Source organism: Phyllostomus discolor, chromosome 9, assembly GCF_004126475.2.
Source record: "Phyllostomus discolor isolate MPI-MPIP mPhyDis1 chromosome 9, mPhyDis1.pri.v3, whole genome shotgun sequence".
Classification (NCBI taxonomy): domain Eukaryota; kingdom Metazoa; phylum Chordata; class Mammalia; order Chiroptera; family Phyllostomidae; genus Phyllostomus; species Phyllostomus discolor.
The window spans coordinates 26,594,372-26,621,474 of NC_040911.2; the positions used below are offsets into that span (position 1 = coordinate 26,594,372).

Consider the following 27,103-nt stretch of genomic DNA (forward strand, 5'->3'; position numbering starts at 1 on the left):
TGGGAGTCCGCCTCTAGGAGTGTGCAGGGAGCCCAGGTGCAAATACAGAGTTGAGTGCATCAGCTGCTGATGGCAGCACTGTGGTACAACTTCATTTGGAGTCTGACATCCCTCATCCCCCAGTCCCACCCCCGATCATTTTCAAAGTCCATTCTTGCCCCACCAGGCTGCAGTTCAATTCTGTTCAAGTCCATGATTCAGAAGGGGTTGAGATAAAAAGCTCTGGCTGTGAGGGCTGGGAGATTCAGGTGATAAGCTGGAGAGAACCACCAGGACAGAGGGAAGAAAGAGGTGGGAGCTCAGGGACAAGGTCATTCCTTACCCAGACCTTCCTGAGTCATTTCTGCAGCTTCTCCCCTCAGGTCCTGCCCTCAGTGTGCCACAGCTGGTAGGGCCCAAGAAGAATGGGAGCACAGAGATAGGGAGGCTCTGTGAGCCACTGTGGATCCATTCCCCAAACATCAGCTTCTGGAGCTTTGGACCATGGACCAAAATGAATGCCATTTACAGCTTACTGGGCAGAGAGAACCTGCTTCAACTCTCAGAGCTCAAAGGAAGCCTTGAAACAAGGGCACAGTATGACCCACCCATGACAATTTCCCTCATGAAGAAATTGCCAGGAAGCTGATACCCCAGTGAGCTTTATCTGTTCAAAACTAACTATGGGTCTTGCCTCCTGGCTGGCTCACCCGTTTTCACCCATCCTCTTTTTATTCCAGCCTCCTGTTTCAGCAAAGATATTTTTATCTTTAATTATGCAAGTGATACGTGAATATGTTCTACATCCAGATGTGTCAAATAAAACAAAAAAGAGTTAGCCATGGGAGATATCCCCCAGCCCCTATACTCCCTGTTTTCAGCTTGGGATGACCCTCCTAGACTGTGCTATGGTGGAAATCCAGAGTTGATAACATCTAGAACTCTTAGACTGTGTCTCCATTGTATACAAGTCATATGTGATCTCACAGTCCGCTTTTCCCTTTAGACAATGTGTCTTTTCCTGTCGGCACATGTAGGACCATTTCACCTTTTAAACTGCTACGATATGAAAAGCACCCTTGTGCTGAGGGACCTTTAGGTGGTTTTCAAGTTTGGCTATTCCAAACAGCTACAGTGGACCCTTGCTCTCTCCTCTGTGGGCACAAGGATGAAAAAATACCTGTGGAGCCAGGCCTTGGCAGAAAACCGTGGGGCCCGAAGGAAGGGAGAGATTTCTGTGGCATGAGCCCCATCCTCAGAAAGGATGCTTCCTTCTCAGACCTCCTCGGAACTTCAGCCTCAGGGCCTGAGCCAGCCTTCTCTTGCACACAGTCTCGCACAGGTATGCAGCTGCTCCCTGGGAGAATCCATTTCCCAGCCAGACAGTGAGTTCCCGGGGGGCCTCACCAGGCATGTCTCTAAAGACACCAGCATGTCCACAGGAGGGTGAGCTTGACAGAGTCAGTGACTGCTCAGCTGTGGCCCCTGCACCACCCTCACGGCTCAAAGCCCCTCCTCAGCCCCTGTGAGGAACAGCAGTGAGCAACAGGAAGTCAAAGCTAGTTTATCTGGGTGGAGCTCTGTGTGTACTGCCCACTGTCCCGACAAGAAAAGCCAGTGAGAGCCCAATGGGGGAAGCCTGGGCACTCTCTGTCCCCTGGATACCCTGAGCCTCCACCTTGGCCTTCACCCCAGGCCCACCATGCTCTGAAACACCCTGTAATGGCAAACTCTCCCTGTGAAGCTACCCCCTCTCCACCAAGCTGCCATTCCCCCCGGGCTCTGCCTCAGCAAGGGAGCAGATGGAGTCCCTCCATGCATCTGGGAGTCAGCAGATAGTAACGGCTTATCCGTATCTGCCTTTTTAAAGAGCCCTAGTGAGACAACTCGTCTCTCAGGTAGACTGTCAGACGCAACATCACACTGGCTGAAGAGGCGGTTTGAAAAGGCCAGGGTGGGTTTGCCCCACGTGGCCCCTGTGTAGGGCTGGTCTCTCCTGGCAGGGGGACAAGGAGGGATTTTGCCTCGCTGACCTCCCCCTGCACAAGACTGAATTTGTGTGTACACTGCACTCTGCAATTAGAGAGCTCTGCAGAGGTTGTTAATACTCATTTGCAAGTACATCTACCACATGCCACCGAGGGAGATGACTGTGCCCACTTATAGATGAGGAAACTGGGTGCACAGAGAGGAATCAGTAAGTGGCCCCTGGCTAGTAAGTGTCCACCTGGGCACAGCTTCCTGTCTAGAATCGCATGTCAGCCTGTTCAGGGGACAGTCACCTCAAGGAGAGAGCAAGGGAGTGACAGTAACTGCACCAGCAGGCACTGCAAGAATTTCTGGGCTGAAGGAAGCCTTGGGGACAAGAACCCTCCCAGTCCATGTCACTTATCAACTCTCACAGCAACCTCTGTCCCCTACCTCTCTGGAAGTCCATTGTCCCTCTGTGTCCTCAGAGCCACGGTCAGCTCCCAGCAGCCTCAGAGCACCATTTCTGTGTTCCCCCCACCCCCTGTACTGGTCCCCTCCAGAGCAGCTGAGGTGTTCAGGATTCAGTGCTCTAGGCAAATATGGGCTGAGTTCCTGCCCCTGTTCTGGGTACTGAGAATGAAGCATGAACAGAACCTCATCTGAGCGTAGGGAGACAGCTAATCAAGGAACAAATACACAGTATTAATATGCCAGGGGTGAGGGCGCTAATGAGAAGAGTCGATGTGACAAGGGGCCAGAGCGTGTGTGTTGGCGGCAGGTTACTGTGTTAAATGAGGCAGTCAGGAGAAGTATCTCTGTGGAGGTCTCATCTGAGCAGAAACCTGAGGGCACTGAAGGAGCAAGCCATGCAGATAGTTGGGGAGGGCATTCTGGGAGGAGGGCACAACCAGTGCAAATGTCCTGAGACAGTGTGCCTGGCAGGGCTGAGAAACAGGAAAGAGGCCAGCGGGTGAGCAAGGAGCAGAAGGAAAGGAGGTGGGGTCAAGGAGAAGTTACACAGGGTCTGGGGGTCCCTTAAAGATTCTAGTTCAAAGTGCAGCTGTGAGCTCTCTCCACAAAACAAACAAACAAACAAACAAAAACTGTGACAGAAATTCCTGAAAGCCAGACAAAAGCAACAGATTCTATTTGTCTTTTTTTCTGGAGTCCTTTTCTTGTTATCCTGGGCCATGGAAACAATGTGGTCATTCTCTCCCCCTCTTCCTCCCTCCTCCTCCCTCTCCAAACCTGCCCCTGACCTTGTCCCGAGCTGGCTTGCCTGCATGCAGCTAGACAGTGGCCGCCTCCTGGTTGCAGGCAGGCGCAGGCAGAGGACGAGGCCAGCGAGGGGACGGGAGGAAAAAGGCCCCCAGAGAGGCAGGCAGCAGCACGAGGGAAGACGTCACGGGGGCCTCTGACCGCTATTCATTTCAGTCCCCCATGTGTCTCCATCAATAACCGTCTGCCATGACCAGGAGGGAGAAACAGGGAGGGGAAGGAGGAGGGGTGATGTGGGGTCTGGATGGGGAGGGATGAGACGGAGCAGAGCGCAGCTCCTCACTCCTCAGCACTCACAGGCCCTCCCAGCCATGGGCAGGAGTTGGAGGTAGGAAGGGCAGAGAGCCCACAGGGAGCTGAGGGTTTCTGTCTCCCTGCTCTGCCCTCCCATTTCTGTGTCTCCATCACACATATGTTCCCTTCCAAAATCCTCCCTGAAGCTAGGAAGGGAAGGGAGGCAGGACCAATTTCTATATTGGAAGAGCAGGAAAGGGGTTTCACTGGGGGGGGGGGGGTCCAGAAATGGAGAGGACATTGGGAGCTCTCCGTCTGGGGAAATAAGACACCGGAGCAAGCTGATGACAAGTGCTGGTATTGGCACCAGACTGGCACCACCAGCCTACAGACCTCATGAAAAGAGGGTCTGGGCCACCAGGCCCGGCACAGAATATGGCTGCAATGGGCACTCAGGAAACAGTTGATAAATGGCCATAAGAATTACTAAATGGTCAGCTCTGGACAGTTATGGAAGGAGGTTGGCTTGAAATGGACTAAACCAGTCAAGGAGGGCTGCCTGGAGAAGGTGGACCTTGCTCCAATTCTTAAAAGATGGATGAGATTGGGGAAGGTGAGAATGGGCAGAGAGGCATCCCAAGTGAGGAGACTGTGAGAACGAAGGAAAGTGGGGGAGGTGGTGAATACAGGTGGTTGGGAGGTCAGATAGATAATAAGAAAGAGTGAAACAAGGGAGGGGAAAAAACAGTGAAACTAGGGAAGTAGCCAGCCTGCAGGATGCCTTCCCTGGGGTCATGGGTGGTACTGGAAAGTCTGAGGCCACTTCCCCTAGGAGTCAAACCTACTGCTGGCCAGAGTTCGCTTTTTTACTTTCCCTTTGGTCCCAAGTTTCGCAGGCTTCTCAAGTCACAATCAGCCATGTCTGTGGGCAGAGGAAGAGGCCCCCGACACTGGGCAGTGTGAAGGGCCTTTCAGAAAGACTCCCCCGCCAGCAAGCATTCTCTTTGCCTTGTCATTGTGCCTGAAAAGCCAGCATTAAAAAGTCACCCCTTGAGTTAGACACAGTGCTCTTAAAACCCAAATTTCCTGGTGAAGCACTGTCAGAGTCACTCAAGGGGAAAACTAGACTGAGCCTTAGAGACCAATGGGTCAAAACTCTCAGTTGATACACACGGAGACTGAGGCAGGATAGGAGATGTGATTTGCAGGGGTCACCCGGGAATTAGAGGCAGAGCAAGGGTCAGCCTCAGGCCTAGCCTTGCTCACTGGTGGGCTGGGTAAGCCCAGGAAGCCCTCTAACTGGGAGGGGTGTGAAGATCTCACTGCAAATGTGGCAATGGGCTAGGGCAGGGACACATGGAGCCCCATTCATTTTATTAGGCCAACCTGGCCTGGGGTCCTCCTTAGAGATGGAGCCTTTATTTGGAAGGCCAGGAGGGTCCTTCCATCACCCTTGACTAAGCAGCCCTCAGCATTCCTAAGGGAGGCCAGAACAAAAATTCATGGTCAAGTGTGACTAGAGGTGCTGGGGGTGATGGGTGAAAGCTGCCCTTGGGAGGTACTGGGGCTGGAGCTGAAACAGAACAGCGCCCAGAGGGAGGGATGAAGGGAGGGTGAAAGAAATGTTGGAAGGGAAAGGGCAGAGGCACATGAGGCCCCAGGGGATGGGGACAGGAAGAGACCCTTGGGGAGAGGGGGCATCGAGAGAGGGGCGGTGCAGGGTGGGGAGATTTTGCCGAAGGAGCAAAACCGAACAGCAACGCGAGGGACGAGAAGCAGACAGACAGGAAAACGCAGAGGCAGGAAGGCTGGAGTATAGAGAGCACAGGAGTGAAAGAGAGGTGGGGAGAGGGACCAAGAGCAGGGAGGGGCTGGAGACGGGAGGGCGGCGGGAAGGCGCGTCGGCGGCCCGGGGGCGCCCCACTGACCCTCTCGCCGCTTGCTTCCCTCCCCAGGCTGCGCTTTCCTCACCTACTGCGAGCGTGAGTCAGCGCTGAAGGCCCAGAGCGCGCTGCACGAGCAGAAGACCCTGCCCGGGGTAAGTGGCGCCCGCCGAGGCGCGAGCGACGGACGCGCCGACAGGGGGCGACTTCGGGAGACCCGACTGCGAGGCGGCGGGCGTGGGGGGGATACCGGGCCGGGCGTGCCGCCTGCCTTGGCTCGGGAGCTCGCGCCTGCCCTAGCGCTCCTAGAAGATGCGAGGCGCTGAGCGGCGGCTGAGACTCGTGGGCGCCGAGCTCAGACCTCGCAAAACGGCCCCACATTCCGCCGTCCAGGCCCAGTGGAATTCCGGAGAGGGGCGAACTTGGCCGCGGCCACAATCTTGGGCGGGGCTCCTCCCCTACTGATCGGGTGTCTCCACCGTGCACTGCCTGTGCAGGCTGCCCGAGGCAGGCACGCCGGGTGTCCAGGGCCCCCGAGCCGGGAGTTGCCTGCCCCGCGGGGCTCTCCTTGGCGGGGCCGCCAGAACACCAGTGGATCAGCGTCTGACACTGGCTGTTCCAGGGGAGGGGTCCGGGGCAGGAGGGGGCGCCTCACCATCCAGGCTCCGCGCCGCCCGAGTGAGATCACCGCGTTTATTTAAGGAGCCAGCCCTCGTCTTTGATAAACTATCGCGCCTCAGCCCTGGTTTATTGCTTCTGTGCTGGGGAGAAGAGAATTATTTATGTCCCCCCTAACTGGGTGTGATATCAGCCATGGCTATTATCGAGGCTAGTTCATCACCATAAAATAAGAAGTGTTCCTCAGGTCAAGGGTCTGTGCCGTGTCTCCTGTGGGTTCAGAGAGATGGGGGGGCGGGGCGTGGAACCGGAGCTAGAATATACAGCTCACTGAGTATCTAAAAGATAAATGGAAATATGTGCGTGTTTGTGGGCATAATTTAAAGAATTTATAAATATACCATGTTTAAGTTGTATTATACAATGGACACTGCAGGGAAGTTCGTGTGTTCTGTATGTATGCTCGGCAATGTTTACACATGCATGTTTACATTCTTACCAAGCCAATAGTATGTAAACACACGTATCCGTTTCTGCCCCACAGCGGGAAAGGTTAACCAGGTAGACAGAGAGAAAAGCAACTCCAGCAGGGGCAGCCTTTTCTTTGTATCAAAGATCCTTCCTTCCCATTTCAGGGTGGGGAGGGCCTTCTATTAAGACAGCCTTTGTATTGTATTTTGCTATTTGTGATTGCAAAGCACGGGTCTGAACCATCTTACTAATATACCCACGCATGCAAATGTATGGAAATGGTACAACACACAGGGTTTTTTTATGTGGAGCCCAGCTCTGGCACGGTGGCCATTCCCCAGTTGGTTTTTAGTGGCACAGCTACATGCACATATATTATAGTAATTACTTTCTGGGTGCCCTCTGTAAGATGGCAGAAATACGCTCCACATCGCCCCATGTTATATGTGAAGCATAAAGCCATATTGTACGATAATCAAAGCTTCTGAGAAAGGTTTGTGCTGATTAATAAACTGTTTATGGTACTTTGTTTTGGGGGAGATTGTGATAGATATTTTAGAGCCACCCGAATGGAATAGAAAATACCACATTGTTATGGGAGGCCCTTCATCAGCTTGAGAGAGATTGCTGGGGAGTTACATGGTGGCTAAAAGCCTGGAATTAGATGGGGAAACAGAAAGAGAAAGTGGGAGGGGGAGGCTTAGGGTTTTGAAGCGGGAGAGGCCCAGGACTGGGGGAATTTCAGTAGCAAGTGTGGATTGTTCGGGATCTAACATTAACTTGTGGTTGTTTATTTTACATACAACAGAATAGCTAAATGATGGAGTGTATTAGTTCTTTAATAATTTATAGAAATACTTTGATGTTGCAGTAATTACATTAAAGGTCACATATCAAAGGTAATTTGGTTGAGCAGCTGTGATGGTTTCTCAGAAGCAATCAATACCACTGTCCGTGGTGCTGATTTCACTAAGGGGCCTGCCAGATTAAAGAAGGCTTATTACCAGGCAGAAAGGCCCAGGGGAAATCAGGAGCACATTGGAGTGACGCGCCAGCCCCCCTTCCACCAATAATTAACACTGTTCCCCATAATCTGTGCTAATCCTTCATACTGGGAGATCCAGTGGCATTTTTCTGAAATCGCAAAGATGAGTTGGGCAAGTTTGGAAGAAAGAGCAGAAAGAAATGCGAATGTATGTTGGGAGATGGGAGGGGCGAGGAGAGAGTTCAACAGCAGAGCTAAAACATAGCCTAGAGTTCCCTTGAGGTGCCTGGAATGCCGTCCTTTCTTCAAAGGCCTCACGGGGAGACTCATGGCCTCAAAGACCTCCTCACAATTCTCAGGGCCGGCACAGCCCACAGCGGGAGGGACAAGGAGAAGAGACAGGATTGCAGCTCAAACTTCCCAGGGCATACTGTCCCTGCACAAACTCACACCGAGACAAATGAAAAATAAGATGAAAAAAAAATGCTTTAAGATGGAGCCATTTTGGATTCCAGAAAGCAGAGCTGGTGTAGTTATTGTTGGTTGGTTCTCTCCTGTGAGATCAGAGAATGTGTGCCACTAGCAAATGCAAGGACGGGGCCAAGCAAAACGCTCCAAACCAACCAAGTAATAGGTGTTCCTGCTAGCTGAGGCAGGGGCAGACCCCAGTAGGTGCTCCAGTGAGCTCACCCTATGTCTGAGTAAGGAGAAAGAAATGAAAAAAGAACTGGAAAACTGGTAACCTCAGCAATTTAGGCACTTTTCCAGACTTCAAAATCCATTAAAGTCAATCCATTAAAAACCAGCTCTCTACTTTCTCACTGAGGAGAGAAGATAGTGCAGGCAGCCCATTCTGCTTCTTTCCCAGCAAGTTACAGAGCCAGCATCCTGTTGGCAGCAAGGAAAACAATGCTGTTGTTGTTATGCATGGACACACTACCACAACCCAAACATCAACAAAGAACTAGAGGCATCTCTCACACGTGTTCTCATTTGGGGGATGAGAGGGAGCCGACATTTCTCTTGGGATAAGTGGAAGCTCAGAAACCAGACCACAGTGGCTGTTGTTACAATTCAGAGGGCAGTGTGCCTGGGAACCAGCCTAGCCCAAGTCCCTTGGATGGCTGGTAGAGTCATCCCTGGACCAGTGTCACAAATGGATTCTTGTTTTTGAGCTTAGCATGACTTCAGTAGAATGAAATTAGTAAACCACAAACCGTCACCAGGGTCCTTTCGACCAGTGTTTTCCACCAGCATCTAGGCAAAGTGACTGCACATTTCTCTCTACTCTCTGTCTTTATCTCTTCCTCACACTCTCAGTCTCTCACTCTCTCCTGCCCCTGCCCCTTTCCAGCCCATTCTCTTTCATTCCTAATGTTTGCTCCACTATTTATATGGTACAGCCAACATGGGGCAGTTCTCAATCCATCAACAAGTATTTTCTTAGTGTGTGCTGGGCACTCTGCACGGAGACCTGGCAGACACAGAGGTTTTTAAAAAAAAAAAACAAAACGCATCCTCCACCCCTCTTAATAATATTTATTAAGCACTTCCTACTTGGCAGGCATGATACAAACATACTACTTCCATTGTCTCATTTTCTCCTCACAACCACCCTATGAGGGAGATATCATGATTATCCCTCATACACAAGGAGACCCAGGTTCAGCGAGATTAAACAATGTGCCCAAGGTCATGGGCACATTGCCCATGACCTTGGGCACATTGCCAAGCTAGGACCAACATCAGGTCTACTATGAAAACCCAGGATGCCCATTTCTCTTTTCTAGTGCCACCAGTTGCTTTAGAGAGGACACAGATAACTGTAGGGTGCAGGTGTTTTTCAAAGGTTTTGCTCACTACATTAGCAAGGTAGAAATAGAGAGTTGGGAGGAAGATGGGTCTATCAGATAGGAGCGCTGGCCTGAGAACCAGCCTAGAGACAAGTCACACATGGCAGGGCAGGAGCTGTGAGCCGGGCAGCAGATATCCACTGAGAACTCCCTGGGGCTGGCTGTACACGGGAAGCCTCTTGGAAAAATTCTAGTCCTTAAAATAGGTCCCTGCTGCTTAGTCTCAGCTCTCCCTACCTCTGGGGCTTTGCAGGGAATTGTCTTCCAGGAAGAACCCATCTGCTTCCAGAGTTAGGAAAGTAGGGTCTCATGGGAAAGACTCTGATTAGAGAAAACTGGGAGACATGGCCAGCAGTGACCAGCATTCTGTGCCCCTGGCAGCAGAAAGGGCTCCTCACCAGGGCTGCTGAGGGGAAGGTCTGGGTCCAGTTAGCAGGCTGCCTGGAAGCAGAAGAGGGAGCTGGCAGAGGAGAGGGGAGAAGCGGGGGAGGGGGGAAGTGGGAGATGTATCTGCTTGGTAAACATTAAAGTTCCAATTCAGTAGTTAAAGATTGGCTTTTGTGCCCTCACTCTGGCAACCTGAGAATACAAAACAAACCTACACACTCCTCTGGGCCATCTCCTGCCCCACCCCCTCTGTGCAGCCCAGTACACAGGCAACATCGCTGCCATCACACCTCCTGACTCAGGTCGCTGCAACTCAGGACGGGTCATTTCCATGGAAATTCAATGTGACCTTCTTTGAGTTTACCAGGAAAGATGTTAAACTGGAACATTAAAAAAAAACCTCAATTGAATTTCTGGCTGTCTGAGGATGTCTCTTCCGTCTTTCTCCCCCTTCCTCTCACTTCCGTATTCCTGCATCCTATTTTGTCTTCCTTTCTTTCTCCTTGTCTCCCTTTTCTCTTTATGCTTCTTTTCTCTCCCTTCTGGTCATTTTCTGCTTCTGCTTTTCCCTTCTCATGTTCTACCCTTTCGTCTTTTATCCTTTTCACCTACTTTTTCTGTCTCCTCTCTTCCTCCTTCCCTCCGCTCTCCCTCTCTGCTTCTGTCCACGCCACCTCTAATTTGGCACCCACAGGGACTCGAGGGAGATCTCCAGCAGCTATGATGGGGCTTCCCTGATGAAGCCCATCTCCTTCCTGACAGCCCTGCCATGGAAGGATCCATCTAATTTTATGTACAACTTGTAAAGATGAATGATAAGTAGAAAGGATGCAGGCAAGAACAAGATGAATAAATTATAAAGGGCAAATGATGACAAGACAGGGGTCCCCAGAGACAGTGGTATGATAACAGAAACTAAAGACGAATTTATGATGGATATAGTTAGCGTGTACGTACGGAAGCTGTTAATTCTTCGGGGTAGTTTTCCAACTTCTAGTGATTGGAGATGTGCTGTCTCTCCACTTGTCTGTCCTGTAGGCACAGTGCTGGCTTTTGTCTCTATATGGCAAACCTGGGTCCCATCAGCATGTGCATCTTCTCTCCCAGCGCCTGCCACCTTCTGAGTTTCTGCTTCATATAGTGGAGTCACACACCAAACCAGACCCACTTCCTACACTCTGGTCGTGCTGTTTTTCTTCTTGCTGAGTGTATTATTTTGGGGTCTGCCATAACCAAGCACCACAAACTGGGAAGGGGGCTTAGATAACAAGAATTTATTGCCTCACAGTTCTCAGGCTAAAAGTCTCAGATCAGGGTGTTGGGCAGATTGGTTCCTACGGAGGGCTGTGAGGAAGACTCTGTTTCCTGCCTTTCTCTTCATTTCTGGTAACCTCCGGTATTCCTTGGTGCATAGATGGTGTTTTTATGTTGTTGTAACGTCTTCCCTGCAAGCATGTCTGTCTCTGTGTCCAAATTTCCCCTTTTCATAAGGACTTTCCTCTAGTAACATCATCTTAATTCGACCATCTGCAAAGACCCTATACCAGGGGTTAGGACTTCAACTGCTTTTGGGGGAAACACAATTGAACCCATAACAGTGAGAAATGGGCATCCCTATTGCTCTTCCATGGCATGGAGAGAAAAAGTTTTCAATGGTGTTTGAGTCCCCAGGGTAGGATGGTAGGGTGAGGAAAAACAGTCCCACCAGCCCTTTCTCCAGATCCCTCCCCTGGCCACATGCTTCTTTTTTCCTCTCTTGGGGAAATAACTGACCTATCTTCCTCATTCTCCCATATCCCCTAAAGAGAACTATTCGTCTGTCCTTTTAGAACAGAGAGTAATTTTGCCTCCTAGTGGACATTTGACATCTGAAGACACTACTGGCATCTGGTAGGTAGAGACCAGGATGCCACTATACATCCTGCACTGCACAAGAGAGCCCCAGCAGAGAATTGTCTGGCCTAAAATGTCAACAGTGCCGAAGTGAAGAGACCCTGTGCTAAGGCCAAGGGTAGATGGAAAAGGCCCCGGGAGACCCTGGGCAGCAGAAGGGGGCAGAGCTCATCTCTAGGCAATAGAGACCATTTCTGATGGCCAGTCACACACCCTCATATCTGTGGGCCAGAATTGGACCAAGGGCTTCCAGTTTCAGCACTGACTTACAGTTCACTTCTCTCAGTTTACCCACATGGGATCTGATCCTAGTGAAATGAGCTGAGAATTTGCTTGTGACAGAGCAGGGACCAGAGCCGAGGCCTCCACAGCCAGCCCACGTGTGGGGTTTTCAGTCCCTCCCTTCAGAAGAGTCCCCATCCTGACAGGAAAGGCAACTGGCAGGCATGTGTCCAGTCTGGCAGTCCCTCAACAAGTGATTTAGAACATGCCATGGACAGGAGGGCTCGGGTTGAGAGCACAGGGACCCCTGCTGGGCCCATTATGCAGAAGGGAACACCAAGGTTCCAAGAGGGAAGTCAGAAATGTTTTAAATCCAGAGACCGAGGGCCACATGGGTACAGAGACTACATGTGGGACACCATCAGATCTTTCTTCTCCTCTTCCCTGCCCCCGCCTACCCTGGCCAGGTGGGAAGGTGTCCCCATTTTTTCAAGCAAGACTCTAAGCTCCCACAGGAACCACATCCTCTCTGTGGCCCCCAGGACAGAGTGCAGGCCTGGCCACAGCCTGTACTCAGTAAGACCCACTGACTGACTTGTCTGAAAGACTCAGGGAGCCCCCGTGTCCACAGCCGTCATATCTAACCTGAAAGAACGAAATAAGAGGCCATGTGAGACCATGGACAGAACTTGGCTGAGGGTCAGGGAACCTGAGCCCCAGGTCCAGCCCCAAATGAGATGTGTCCTTGGTAAAGCACGCAGCTTGGAACCTCCCCAGGCCTTCTCCTTCTAGGTGGTGAAAGGAGGCGGTGGTGCAGATTGCCTCTGGAGTTCCTTCTAGCTCTGACGTTCTTGAAAGTTCTAAGAATAATAGACTTGGCATTACTCACATTACTTAAGATGACAGAGAGACGAGGGGAAAGTGGGAGGGTGAGGAAGAGTGTCTCCTGCTCTCCACTGCCCGACTCCATCTGTAACCAGCGCAGCGGAGCCCCCGTCAGCTCTGTCTCCCCGTGACGCAGGCCAGCCAGACTGCTGGCCCCTGAGCACCGGTCACGGGGCAGGGCTGCTGTGAAGGACCAGATCCCCCATGGCACGTCCACCCCTGCGCCTCGGCCGAGCCTCTCTCCTGCCCTCGGCTCAAGTCTCTTTCTGATAAAACCGGGCAGACGCTTCACAGCACTCTTCCGCACTGGTCCTGGTGTGGTTTGGATCACGGCTGCCGTCACCCACACCAGCAGCAACAGTGTTTATGGATTACCTGACCCCTGTAGAGTTCTTTTGTGGGAGGTGGGGTGTCTGGCATCAGACAAAAAGGGGTGAGACAGCTCATTGCTGAAGGAGCTTACAGTCAGGTTTGGGAGGAGAGTGTGAAGACAGCTCATAATCCAGAAATATCTTTCGGTGCTGAAAAAGGGTAGTGATGGGAGTTCCCGGGAGTTCAGACGAGAGAGACCTCGTGACAAACTCAAGTGTCCTGGAGGCACCCACACCACCACGGGGACCCCGCTTCCAGCCCCTCGCCCCTCTGATGCGTTCTTCATAGGGTGCCCAAGGTGGTCATGAAGATCTGACCACCTGAACGCCCTGCAGGCTTCCTGTCCCCACTAAGAATCGACTGCGTGGCGCACTCCCTCTCCTGGCACAAACTCTCCAAACCCACGGAGCCTGCATGTCACGCTCCTTCAGGCTCCTCTTTTTTCATGTCATTCCCTCTGCCTGCAGAGTTTCCAGTCATCCTCGGAGGCCTGAGTCCAATATCACTTTCTCTTTAAATATTCTCTGGCCCCCTCCAAAAGCATTCCAATTCCCCGTGGCACCTGGCGCAGCCCCTTGGCCCCACACTGCTCTGGTTAAGTCTACTTTTCACCTTGCAGTGTCCCTGACCCCAGGGTTTTGCTGTACCTGCTCCTGTGTCTGCAGCTATTCAGAGCTGGTGGAGGCGGGGAGGGCAGCTGGCGGCAGTGGCTTCTCTTTCTGCTCATCGACCTCACTGGCCTTGTCACCTCCCAGTGGCATTACATCAGGTCCATTCTCACTGCTCCGGTCCCATCCACATTAGCCCCAGGCCCTTTACAAAGTTTTCAGCTAAGTTCATGCTGCAGGGTTACATTTGGGAAGATGAGGTCTCACGTTGCAGTTATGCCTGTAGAAAGGAAACTCTGTGTGGAAGGTGTTTTGGCCTGGGCTGTCACAGCTGGCCCAGGGGGATATCTTGGTGGGCAGTGACAGGAGTAAGGGGAGCTTTCTTGCACGTGTGCATCAGCCAGAGGGGGTGTCCCAGGATCCCGAAGTGGTCATGGCTTCATGAGTGCAGGTGAGGCTTTTAAAGGGTCTGTTGACATTTCGCCAGAATACAAGGCTGGGAAGTGGAATGTCTGTGTGAGCTCCTGCTCCCAGATGGATGTGTTTTAGGATTGGAGGCATTTTGCTAAAGAGTGTGTGCCTGGGCAAGCGGAGAGCCAGGCGTCTTGGTTGCTGGCCTGCGTCGTTCCTGAATGGTGACCTGTCGTGCCCCATCCATGACCGGCCACTCTGGGTAATGATGGCAGAAAGCAGTATGGTTCTTTAGCCTTCAATTCTTTATGAAAATAGTTGTTGTGAAGAAAAGGGCTGGAATTCAGGAGAATGTTAGGGCCCCAGATCATTGTGGTTCCAGGGTGTGCTTTGGACAAAGGCATTTGTTGGTGTGCTTGATGAGACCCCCGGGGGTGCCGGGCAGGAGGCTTCATCTCCTGATGAGCCTGGTGTGCCCGACTCTGTGCCCAGGACAGAAGAGGCAAAACAATACCAAATGCTCCTTGTCCAGGGAGGACACCAACTATCTAGATGACTTGGGACAAGCCACCTGACCTTTCAGGGCCAGTTTCTTAAGTCTATAATGGAAACCTTATATGTAAATCTTGAATATACCGTGGAGTGCTATAAATAACCCAGGTATTATTATGAATAACAAAACAATGATGTGAGTGTGGATGACCTCGGGGTCTTGCCACAGTAAAATTGCTGACTCCTAATTCATACACGAAATAATCACAGTACAATAAAAATACAAAATGATCAAATGCGCAATTTGGACGACATGTCCCACTACATTGCAGAACAGGGAGATGACCGTGAGCTAGAATGACCAGAAAGGGCTCTGTAGTGGGGAGACAGAGTCCAAATGTGTGTAAAAGAGAGGAAATTCGAAAGGTAATAAGGGGAGAGCTGTGAAAGTCGGAATTTCCCTCCCAGAATTAAGGATGAGAACAGGGCAGGGGCAGTTGGAGGATGAAGCAGGCCTTTTTTGCACTGCTGCCCTTCAGAACCTGCCGCCCCATGCAGCCTGCAGGCCATCGTCAACTCCAGGCAGGTGAGTCACCGACCTCCTGCTCACTCTGGGCGCGGCTTCAGACCCCAGGAATCCCCAGCTTCCCTCCTCACTGGTAAGGCCTGCCTCCCACTGCCCACCCACCACAGTCCTGCCTGAACTTCTAGACTTAGCACCAAGTCCACATCTTCCTCCATGAAGCTCTCCCAAGCTGCTCTAAGCCACATTCATCTCCCCCTTATCTGAGCAAGGTCAACAGCACCGGAGGCCCAAACACTGGTGAACATGGGGACCTGGCACTGCACCATCACCAGAGTGCTTATTAGAAATGCAGTCTTGGGCCCCACCTCTGATGGTCTGAGTCATGCCACTCAGACTCACCCACTGCACTTTAATAGGATCCCTGAGAAATTCATGTTCACAAAACTGTTTGATGGCCACTGGCCTAAGTTTAGGCTTTAAAAAGTATTGTTTCAGTTTGAGTGATCCCAGAAGCATTTGAGTACAAGTGGTTTCTTTGGGTGGTAACCCAGGAGACATGAGGAGATAGTGGAAAGGTGCAATAGGGCAGAAAGAAACAAATAAAAGCTATGTTATTGAGCAGACCAGCTTCCTCTCTGAGTGGTGCTTAACCCTACTGATGACTCTAGAGCCATGTGGGTCACAGCCCCAGAGTCACCATCTACCCAAGGGCAAAGGAGCTGGGGTATTTGCTCACCAGTTCCCACCAGTCTTTGGTTGAGGGTGTGTATAGGGATCACTCATTTCCCAGCTCTTCTGGTTTGGGCCCGGTTGGCAAAATGGGCTCCAAGCCAGAGAATGCCCTCAAGCAACAAGTGCAGGTGCTGGTAGTTGGAAGTCAGGCCACCGTCACTGCTGGGAGGAGAGCAAGGGGCTACGGGTAGAGCTCTACCTACACCTGCTCCAGATCTACTCTGACTCCTAACTCTAGATTCCCAAATGGGAGGGAGGGCAGTTAACAGAAAGCCTGTCCCTCCAGCCATGATGACAACTACCATTCACTGAATAGCACTGCAGGCCAGACACTGCACAACTATTATTTATTTGTCAAGGCAGCATTGCACAGGTGCTCCCAAGGAGACATCGCCAGCGCCGTCCTGGGAAAGAGGACACTGAGGTGAAGGTGCTTGCTCAAGGCCACTTGGCCGGGAGAAGTCTGGCTCCAGGGCCCGCACTCCCTCCACTGCATCCTGTGGCACCAGCCCTTGGAAAACCCGAGCTTCACAAGGGCAGGAATGGTGTCGTCTTCCTCAGTCCTTGTCACCCCAAGGCCAGGACCAGGCTACTCCCATGGGAGACTCCAGGACAGCCAGGGGGCCTTGCAGGTGTCACCGCACAACAGACCCACCTCGTCCTGCAGGGACAGCAGAATCAGATTCCAGCCGCAGCTCTTCCTGAAGCCTTACTGTGTGCCCTTGGGAAGCCACTTAACCTCTCTGAACCTGTCTCAGTAGCTACCCTGTCATTTAGAAATACTTTCAGCTGCATTGATTTGTGACAAATAGGGCTTTGGTTTTTCACATATCAGAGAGTCTGGGGTCTGATGTTTCTTCGACAACATGACCATGTCCTGTCAGCACCAGAGTCTCCTCCCTGTGGGTATAAAATGGCTGCCTGGGCTCCATGCATTACCTCTGCATTCAAGCAGAGTAAGTCCAGCTTCATATCAGCAATGCAAAAAGTTTCCCCCAGGCCCTCCCCAGGAGACGTCTTTGTGCACCTCATTGGCTAGAACTGTGTCACATGACCACCCTAGCTGTAAGGGAGGCTGGGGAAGAGAATATGTTGCCAAAGATGAGACACATATCTGTCATGATCAAAACTGTGCTTCGGTTAGTGAAGGAGAAGTGGGGACAGATGATGGGTGGGAGCAGTACATTCCGCCTCACCAGCCTCACAGAGAGGGGCAGGGGTCACAGAAGAGCAGGCCGGCAGAGCAGCAGCCCCGCCCACATGCACACCCTGCTTCCCTTCAGCTCAGATCATGACCCGATGCTCGTTTGAGGAGGCTGAGTCAGAAAGAGTAGTTTCACAGAGATGTTTCTTCAGCTGCTAACTCAGCACATTTATCCAACTACTGACATGGTTGCTAACTCCGTGGGATTCATAGTGGGGGGGTGAATTTTTATCATCTGTATCTTTCTTGAAACTTCTGTCCTTCTGTGCCTCTGCATGTGGCTTAAATACTAAAGAATCAGAGGCCACTGTGGCAACAGACAGCTGTCCTATATCACAGGCGTTCCATGGCCATTTCCCCACTCGCTTTTTGGGGACCAGTGCAGTGGGGGTGCATACCTTCTGAAAGTGCCCCAGCCCATTTTCAGGACCATCAACATGGTGACAAAGTTATTTCTCAGAGACTGAACACAACACTTCTGGCCTGGGGAAGGCGGTGTGAAGTGAGGTGTGTGCTGTGTGTAATGCCTGCCTGAGAAATGTAAAGCAAGCTGAAAAGCTTCAGCTTGGCTAGACCGAGAGCCGGGAAGGAAAAGGTCACAGATGGCCCCAGGGCTGGCCTGGTCTCTCCTCCGCTCCCCAGGCCCAGCAAGCCCTCCCACCCCCCAGCAGTACTGGCTATCCCAGCAGGCACTGAGCCTCTGGTCACAGAAGTGCTGGAGCAGAGTCTGCGTCACTTAGGTGTAGGGCTGAGGACAGCACAGCTAGTCCCTCCACTGGACCAAGTCGCTTTCAGGAGTTGAGCCAAGATCCCACGATTTTATCCACATTTTACTTGTTTCTTCAAATAAAGAGCCCCGCAAAACCAATCCAAATCGTCAGCACCCCCGCCAAACCCAGCTGCCCTGCATTCGGCAGCCTTGACACAGGAGGAAGTTCTCAACCACACCAACCCTCCACCATCCTCTCCCTTCTGTGGAGACCCTCAGGACGTAGAGACCAAACCCGCCATGCTACGGGGCAGGTCCAGGCCACAGCTTCAGCCAACCCAGCTCCACCAGCCCGAACTGCATGACCTCGGGAAAATCACTCCACCTCTCCGTGCCTTGGTTTCCTCTTCTTGACCCTGGATACCGATAGTGCCTTTAGCCAGGGCTGCTTGCACACAGCATGAGGTGATGCGTGAGCAATGCTGAGCACCCTGGGTACTCGTCGGAAATGGGCGATGGTCTCTCCACTCCTACTGCTGTTGCTTTAGCCATTCTTTCTCTCCCCAGAGGCGCAAGTCTTCCTGTCTGGCCCTTTCTGATCCACCCCTGGCCCTGTCTGCCCTGGTCTGAAGAACAATGGACCTAGGCAGCACAACAGCAAACCCTCCAGCTGCATGGCCAAGCCCGGAGCTGGCCACATGGGGGGACAGACAACCCCTGCTGAATGGAAGCCAAGTATGGGCTTGGCAGGAACATCCCTAGAGGTTGTTGGTCCTCTCCCTGCCAAAGCCTGGCTGTGCTTAAGGAGGGTGGCTTGAGATCGCCACTGCATACCCCCACAAGGGGTGTTGGCTAAGTTTGTCCAAATGGTTTGCACAGTCCCCTCATGAGACTTTCATACCTCCCTCTCTACTTCACGTTCACTGACACCCAGTCCTGGGTGCCGGGGGAGGGGAGCCCAGGAAATTTAAAACTCTAACCTGTGAGAGCAGAAGCCAAGTCATGCCCTAGCACCCATTCATTTTGGGGCGGTCCAGGAGGCCCTTCAAGGCAGGGCAACCCAGGGATCTGAAGTGAATATGCTTTCAGCTTCTCCCAGCAGCCCTGACAGCTGGCAGCCAACAGCTGGGACTGCTTGCAGCCTGAGAGGAGGTTTTTAATTCAATTGGAAAGTGTTTCCTGAGCCCCCACCAGGAGCATGGTCCTGTGCTAGGTGCTGGCTGACAGGTGGAAGCCAGGAGAGGCCAAGGACCCTGCTGCCCTTGGGGCTTCCCCTCCCACAGAGGAGAAGAGATGTACATGCCAAGCATAGAGGAAAATGGGTTGAGACTTGGACTGAAACCGAGAGGTCTGAGAAGTGTGGGAGCAGCAAGGCAGCAAGTGTTCACCGAGTGCCTTCCATGAGCGCATCACACGGGACACCAGGGGCACTGCCCTTGGAAGGATGGGCAGGACGTGGGTGGACGGGGGAAGGTCTGTGTCAGCCCCAGTGAGAAGCCATCGGGAATGGGAATGGCAGAGAGTGGAGAGGCTCCTGGAATCTCCCTTCACTGAGCAGCCTCAGTGGACAGAGCTGGCACACGTGGGGCACAGGCTGGCAGAGCCTGCTCACTCTTGGGAAAGCTGCCGAAGGAGGGTTCAGGGGGAAATTGGCTCCATCTGGGATGCTGCAACTGGTGAGGGGAACTTGGCATCCCCCTCCCCTAACTACTGGGAGGACTATTCCCATCCAGGGGAGGATCCTGGAGAAGCACCTAAACCACCTTATTGCACATCAGAGACACTCTAAGACAGCAGTTCTCAACCTTTTGGGCACCAGGGACTGGTTTCATGGAAAAAAAGATTTCCCCAGACCAGGGGGTGGGGGATGGTTTCAGGTTGATTCAAGGGCATTGCATTCAAGCTCACCTCCTGCTGTGTGGCCCGGTTCCTAACAGGCCTGGACTGCTACATGTCCACGGCCTCGAGGTTGGGGACCCCTGCTCTAAGGCATTCAGATTTGTAGCACATGCAAAGAAAGGCAGATGTTCAATCTCTGTCTCTCTCTCTCTCTCTCACACACACACACATACACACACACACACACACACACACACACACACACACACAGAGGCATGAAGACAGGCTGTGGCCCTGGAACCCCCGTCACAAATGCTCCCCGGGTGATGTCAGTACTCCTTCAGCTCCAGGACCCCAGAAAACCCCACTGTCTGTCCAGTGATGTCAGGAAACCTTGATTCCTTCTCTTGGGCTAAAGGAGTTTGATCCACAAATGAGACTCTTCTCTGCCTTCATGCCTCCCCTGCTCCCCCAAGGGCCAGAGAACCTCAGAAATTAGAGTGGGACAGGGCCTTAGCATCTCCTGCTCTGCACCTCCAATTTTGCAAGGGACACACAGAAGCCCAAAGAGGACACAGGCCTGTGAAGGTGCTCAGGTGTTGGGCACAGCTCTGCCGAGGTGCACATTAGGGTCCTTTCTCATTTGCAAACATGGCCTTTCTCTCAAAGAGGCTCCTTGACTGAGAAATCCAGTTCAGAAGAGCTGGGGAGGACACCCATTTCCATTAGCATCCATATTATGGGGTGTGCTCGGTGCGGTTTTATTATTTTTGAGTAGACAGTTCAACAGCGCTTCCAAGTTAATGTCCTGCCAAGCTGCTTTAATGAACAGATACAAAGCACGTGCAGTCAGCACAGTGGTGGTGTGACAGAAGTCGTGAGCCACTTGCAAACGCCGTCTCCTCTTAGGTAGGCAACAAATTCCTGCAGATGGTAATGTTGTCTACACTACTTATCTGCTGATCCTACTTTTCGTGCCATAGATTTTGCCAAGTCTGACTTCTCCGTAAGTCCAAATTACCTTCTCCTCTCACTCACTGGGTTCGAAACTCACAGAATTCAACCAACTCCTTCAGTGGTAAGCATCTCACAGATGGAGGGAACTTCACAGTGGGACACAGTCCCTCCACAATGCCTCCCTTGAGGGAGTGAACCCCACTCTCTAACACACCCACAGGGTGTCCCCGGGGCTTGTCCTGTATTATGTGGTGGCAGAGCAGGCTCGATCCCTCCGACACCTCTCCCTCCTCTCAGACCCCATGCGGCTTTGCGTTGCTTCGTGCGCTTCAGCCCACACCCTGCCTGGGATTTGTCAGACACTTCCCACCCCTGTTCGATCACCAGGCAAGAACCCAATCCGTCCCCGCTCCTGCCCTGAGGTTCTGGGAAGACAGCGTATGCCATCTTCCTGTATTCTTATTAAACGATTTATCTGGGTGAACTTAATATTTTCTTTTAGGATAAACTGAGCTAATACGATGTGCTTGTTTTAATTTGTGAGGTTAACTTATCTAATTATCTGTAGCGTTCAGTTAAATCCTTGTGCCCGGGCCGGCTGCAGGTGTGGGCTTTGAATCCTGCCAACAGGAAATCTCTTAAAACGGGCTGATCTAGCACAGCGGGTCTGCTGGTATGAGAGGTTTTCTAATAATGCATGAATTTATTAACAGCCAAAGATAAATAGAGGATGTATTAATATTTACATTAAACACATTCACAAGGAACAACAGTCTGCTGCTTCCACATCCCCCCAACCCATGTCACAGTCTATGCCATCCAGGCTGAGTCCAGGGCCACCCTGAGGGGCCCCCTGAAGCCCGAAGTAGATCCCCTGCAGTATGACACTAAGGGGAGCTGGGCTGGCGGGGGTCGAAGCTCTGTGGCCAGCAACATGGCCCAGGTCCTTAAAGCTGGTGCAGTCTTCGGAGTTGAACAGGCTCCTCCCCTAAGGAAGGCAAGTTATGTGCCCACTGCCTCTAAGCTGGAAACATTGTCCCAGAAATCTTCATTTAGGCTGAGGGCTACAACACCTGGTGTGGAGGGGTGGGCATGTCCAGGCAGGTGACAAGGGAAGGAGAAGGAAATTCTTCCATCTGAAGCTAGTGGGATGGATAGTGACATCCAACCGGAAGCGGGGCAGCCTGGACAGATGTTGCCTGCGGCCACAGTGGGTGGCAGGAGAACCTTGGGAGGCAGGTAGAGGGGACACAAAGACTGCCCCCCCCACACAGGCTGTGTCACTAGGGGCTGCTGGTTCCCAACCCCACCCTCTGCCCTGACCCACAAGGAGCTGGCCCGCCTCCCATTGGATGCTTCAGAAACCTCTCAGAGCTGGGCCCATGGTGCCAGCACTGGCCAGGGCTGTGGAATTCTAACTCCAGAAATTCCACATTGTTCGAAAATCCTGAAAATCCCGCTAGCCTGTATTGTTTGGAAACATGGTTTTGGCATCGAGCCAGACAGCCGCCCGCATTTGAAATGCATTTCCCATTACCTGAGGCCCAGACGTCCTGACAGCCTGAGTCACTCAGCACTGACCTGTTTTCAGCCTGCGTCAGGCTCTCTCTCTTCCACATGAACGATCCTGGATGAAGTCGCACTCATAAAGGCACGTGTAAAAGAAACACACACGTGTAAAATGTATCTGTGCACACGTAGATGCAGCTGTGTGCGCACATTTAACACTCAAATACACGCTCACACCAGGGTCGCATGGCATATATGCATACATGTGTTCATATACACGTATAGGAAGACACGTGTGCACATATAGGAAGACGTGCACACACAGGCATGCATGACACACCCACACATGGGCACGCACACATACACACCCATGCACGCACATTCTTCCTCAGGCTCCTCTGGAATTGAAAGAGAATGTAGCTCTACAGGGACAGCTGAAGATAAACTCTTGATTTCTGATTTCCAGAGCAGTTCGGACAAGGTCCTCTGAAATGCATTAAAATGCTAATCACAGCATCTGTCTGAACCCTGGCAGCTGTGTGACTTGGGGGGAAATCGAAACAGAATGTATTCAGAAGCCTGGAACTCTTTGACTCTCCTTGCCTGGCTCTCTCCTTTGTCTTTCTGCCCCCCTCCCTTGGCTGTCCCCCACCGCCTCCACAAACTCCATCCTCTCTGCACTCTCGTCCGCAGCCTGGGCCACAGTGGCTTCGGCTCTGCCACACTGGTCCTCCAAGAGCACCATGGCTGCCCAGTGCTAACAAACAAAGCCTCTGCCCTTCTGGCTCTATCCTACATTCCCCCCAGTGGAGCTACTACCCCAGTGCATTGGAAGAATGGCCTCCCACCCGCTGGCCCCACTGCTCCCCAGGGCCCCACAAGGCCTACTGGCTCCAGACCTCTCCCTGCTGGGGAGAACAGAGAAAGTACCTGCCTCATTAAGGAGGAATGCTGCAAGCATGCTGTCTATTTGACCCCAAGGAAGGGTTAGAATTTCAGACACCGTAGCAGTCAGGTCAGGCAGACACTTTCTGACACCCCTGATGATACCATCTATGGACAAGGGAACGGGCTCAGGGGAGATTCACGCACGCGCCCTCCTCGTGAACACCCCACACTGATTCTCTACACCACCAGGTGACATCCGAGTCCTCCCCACCTATCCCCGACTATTAGTCCAGCTTCTCTCCACCACTCCCACCTGACGCCAGGATCCAGGACCACTCAGGACCTGCTCCAGGACCTGACTCTCCCTTCTGTGCAGCCTCACACCTCCTGCTTTGCTTTGTTGCTTCCCCTTGCCTGGCCTTCTCCTACATCCAAGCACTTCACCAGTCCAGTCCCTGGTAACATTCCAAACTCAGCCTAGACGTTACATACTCCAGGAAGCCCTCCTCAATCTGACAGCTGGTTAGGCTGCCCCTCCTGTGTTCCAGAGTCTACCTCAGTCGCCAGAGTTGAATGTGACCTATCAGTCAGCCGCTCCCCCTGACTATGCACTCTTGGAGGGCAGATCCACCCTGTGGACCCTGCAAGGACGGGCTGCTACATGTATGTGGATGTGTACCTACTTGGGCCCAGAGCCACTTTGTGGGGCTCCTCAGTGGACATTCTGGAAGTATTCTGCCCTCTCTTCTGGCACCCAGAACAGACTATGGTCAGGCCTATGTGAGTACAGGCCTCATACCAGGCCTCGTGTGCCCACACCCCTCACCCCCACCCCGTGAAGATCAAAGCTTCCAGCATACCACAGTTCCATTTTTCTCTTAAGCATCAAACTGTCATTTCACTAAACACCATCTGGAGACTCCTGGCTTCAGCCCCTCACTTCTCCCAAACTCTTATTAATGTGACAGGTGTTTATTCCTTCTTCCTCCTCTTCCACTTCCTCCAGAACATCTCAGCTCTGTGGCCTGCAGACATTCGCCTTATCTTCTGGGAGCTCAGCTCTGCTGGGGAGGGCGGCCATCGCAGGCTTGGCTTTAAGCAGCTGACAGTGACTAAGAGCAGACAGAGCAAGAGTGAGGTGTGTCGGGCCTCCCTGAAGCCCAGTCCCCGCCAGACTGGGAAGGGGGATGGTAGAGGAGAATTGGGGAAGGAATCCTGTAAAATGAAGTCTGCAGTGGCCTTTGACTATTTATATGGACCTTCCCAGGACCTCAGGACCTCCGTGACTCCCTGGTGCTACCAAACAAACCCAGGTTCCAACCCCAGTCCCTGATGATGGTGGATTCACAGCCGTGCCCTGTCCTCAGACACAGCTCCATAGCTCCTGCCCAGACCCAGGTCCCCACCTTCAGTGTCCCACTGCCTTTCCTAGCCTCTGCATCTGCTTTAGCTCCTGGGTCCCCATCTTGGTTACCCCCACTCTGTCTCATCCTTCCTCCTGCTGCGTGTCCATATTGTGCCTCTCGTCTGAAGGAACCATCCCCCATGTCTTGCTTGTCCTCAGAAAGGGAGCTCACACCTCTCTCCTCCAAGAAGCCTAAAGCGAAGTGGATCGACAGCAGTGACCCCACTGAGATGAGCCCCACCACCCAAGGGTGCCTGTTGGCATCCGGGTGCCGGCAGGAGGAGCCCCCCCCAGTCCTGGGCCCCCGCCATGGTCCAGGCTGGCACTCAGAGGCCAGCTTGCCTCCCCTGGTAGAGCATTAAGCTAATGCGTGTTGTGTCTCATTAGCAGCATTCTGTTTGTGCCAGGGCCAGGCAATTTGATGGGTAGTTGATTGGATATTCTGTTTATTTATGGCAGGAAAAGCATTCTTTATTGAGGACCGGGCAGCACATTTCTGTCCCTATGGCAGTAAGATCCTCTGGCAATCATGCAATTATAAATTCAGACTAAATAAATAATATATAATAAGCAATAATGACCCCACGCCTCCATGTAAGGAGCTCCCCTCAAGCAGACCGAAGCGTCTCCTCACAGCGGGGCCTGGAGACCAGCAGAACCCCACTCAGGGACACACCGGCCATCCCAAGTATAGTACTGGCTGGGTTCACCAGGAGGTGAGCTTCAGATTCCAGGTGCTTCCGTCATAACTCCGATGAGCATCGGCGCCTGCATTGACAGAAAACCTTCAATTCTCTGCTGCCATTGGTCCTCACAGAACCTTGAGGAAGCAAGGGGCAGGTGTTATTATCTCCAGTTGAAAGGTGGAGAAATGAGGCAAGGCCCATGGAGGTTGAGAGACCTTCCCAGACCTGCAGGGAGAGGCAGCCGTGACTAGGACCCCATTGTTCCGCCTTATGCCTCTTAACCTTTCGTAGGCCAATCAAGGGCATGAGGCTGGTGTGGCCATCCTTCCTAGGGTAAACTCAGACTCAACTCTCAAGTGAGAGAGAAAAGTAAACACCCACAGTGCGGCCTCTCCCCACTCGTTGTCATGCCGGGGCTCCCCCTTCCCCAAGCCATTCTTCCATCTCAGGGATAAAATTGAGTCAGTGAGAGATTACCACCATTGTTAGGCCTGGGGAGGCTGTGGGGGGTGGGGTGGGCAGAGGGAGAAAGTGGAGACCTGGGTCTGGGCAGGAGCTATGAAGCTATGGCTGAGGACGGGGCACGGCTGTTCATCCACCAAGGCAAACGCAGGTCCTCTGTGTTGTGGGGTCAGAGAGAGTATAGCTGAGTGGCTAGAGAGGTCCTAGGGGGTGGGGTTTGCCTGTGTCCTGAAGCACTTGGGGGTGCACATGACTTCCTCAGAGTGTATTATTAGGTCAGGGCCCCGCTCTGGGCAGTTCCCCAATGTAGAGTGGGCTGAGTGAGATGAAGTTTGGAGTCTGAGATCACACTGTAAGCTCTGGCTCCCTGTTAACCAGCCAGGGCAAGCTGCAGACAGGGCCTTCAATACTCCCCATCTGTTAGACACCTCCCCTTATGGGGCTGCTGAGATCGGGGAGTGCCAGGAGCTCTGAAATTCACAAGGGGCTGTGATTCTCAGCCAGCCCATCTGCAAAACGCACCTCCACACCCAGAGCACACCAGGCAGAGTCCTGAGTTGTGAGTCAGACATGGGCAAAGCTCAGACATCTCCCCTAAGGGCCCAGTGCCGTAAGTGGCTCTTCATGAAGCAGCCGCAGCTAGGGCCCTGGAAAGGTCCTCCTGAGTGTCTGGGGTGGGGGTGGGGAGAGCGGGGCTGGGCATCAGTGGGGAGGGGGTTCTGTTAGCCTGGAGCTGTAGCACTGGAGGCACCAGCAAGGCCCTGCACTCAGGCCGTGGGGGGGGGGGGGGGGGATGGGGGCTACACAAACACAATCTGTGTTTCACTCAGCCCACGCCCCTCCCCCACCACCCCTCCCTGACTTCCCCCACTCCTTCCCTGCTCTTCCTTTTCATCCTCGGAAAAAACTAATTGTCTCTCTCACCAGCCTGCGCCTGCCCGGTGCTTTTGAGAGGTTTATGCATGAAACTAATTATGCACCGCTAATTTGGAAGCTAGCAGCTTTCCCGTTAACGTTCATTTGATTTGGGTTGTTCTGCTGAGTGGCATTTCTGTAAATATGCCACAGGGCTGGGGGCCTATCAGGAGGGTAACCCAGGGGTCAGGAGGAGGGACCTGGGTGTCTTGGAGTGGCTGGTGTGGGGGATGGGACAAAAGGCTCCATCAACATCAGCTAGGGGAGACCTCATTATAGGCCTGGATGGCCTGGCCAGGAGGGAGGCAGGAATCTGACTGTGAAATGACACAGTCAGTTGGCGTGGAGGTGAAGTAGAAAATGGCCCACAAAAGTAAAGAAGTTCTAGGTTGGCAGGAATGCTCAGTGAGCATGGGTGCTGTGCAGAGCAGCAGTTGGGACCCGCCCACCCTGATCTCCAGGGGAGTGCTGGGCCAGGCTGGTCTTGGAGAGGGCTGTGGGAAATGGACAGATCACCACCCTGGGCAGCTTTCTCCAAGAAAGGATCCCAGCCCCAGTGGGTGATCCCACTGTAGCCCCGGAGGGCAGTGTTCAAGGGTCCGGAGGGAACGGGTCAGACAGGGCTTGGAAGCTGACCTGCTGTAGCCGGGCTGCATTCATGGGCTTGTGCAGCTCAGTCACACAAAGCCCTGTGCTCAGAAGGCCTAGCACTGGCTTTAATGCTATACT

At 52.7% G+C, this 27,103-nt stretch overlaps 1 protein-coding gene across 50 annotated transcripts in view; it reads left to right on the forward strand.

Moving 5' to 3' along the window:
• Positions 1 to 27,103, forward strand: part of CELF4 (CUGBP Elav-like family member 4) — a 296,661-nt gene that overhangs the window by 70,471 nt on the left and 199,087 nt on the right. For 48 of the 50 annotated variants that reach the window (XM_028523835.2, XM_028523829.2, XM_028523830.2 and 45 more), the window contains exon 2: positions 5,418 to 5,500. In XM_028523835.2, the coding sequence (XP_028379636.1) occupies positions 5,418 to 5,500 (83 nt within the window). Of the gene's footprint in view, positions 1 to 5,220; positions 5,304 to 5,417; positions 5,501 to 27,103 lie in introns of those variants that run through there. The other 2 variants (XM_036009134.1, XM_036009135.1) reach the window with 2 other exon arrangements.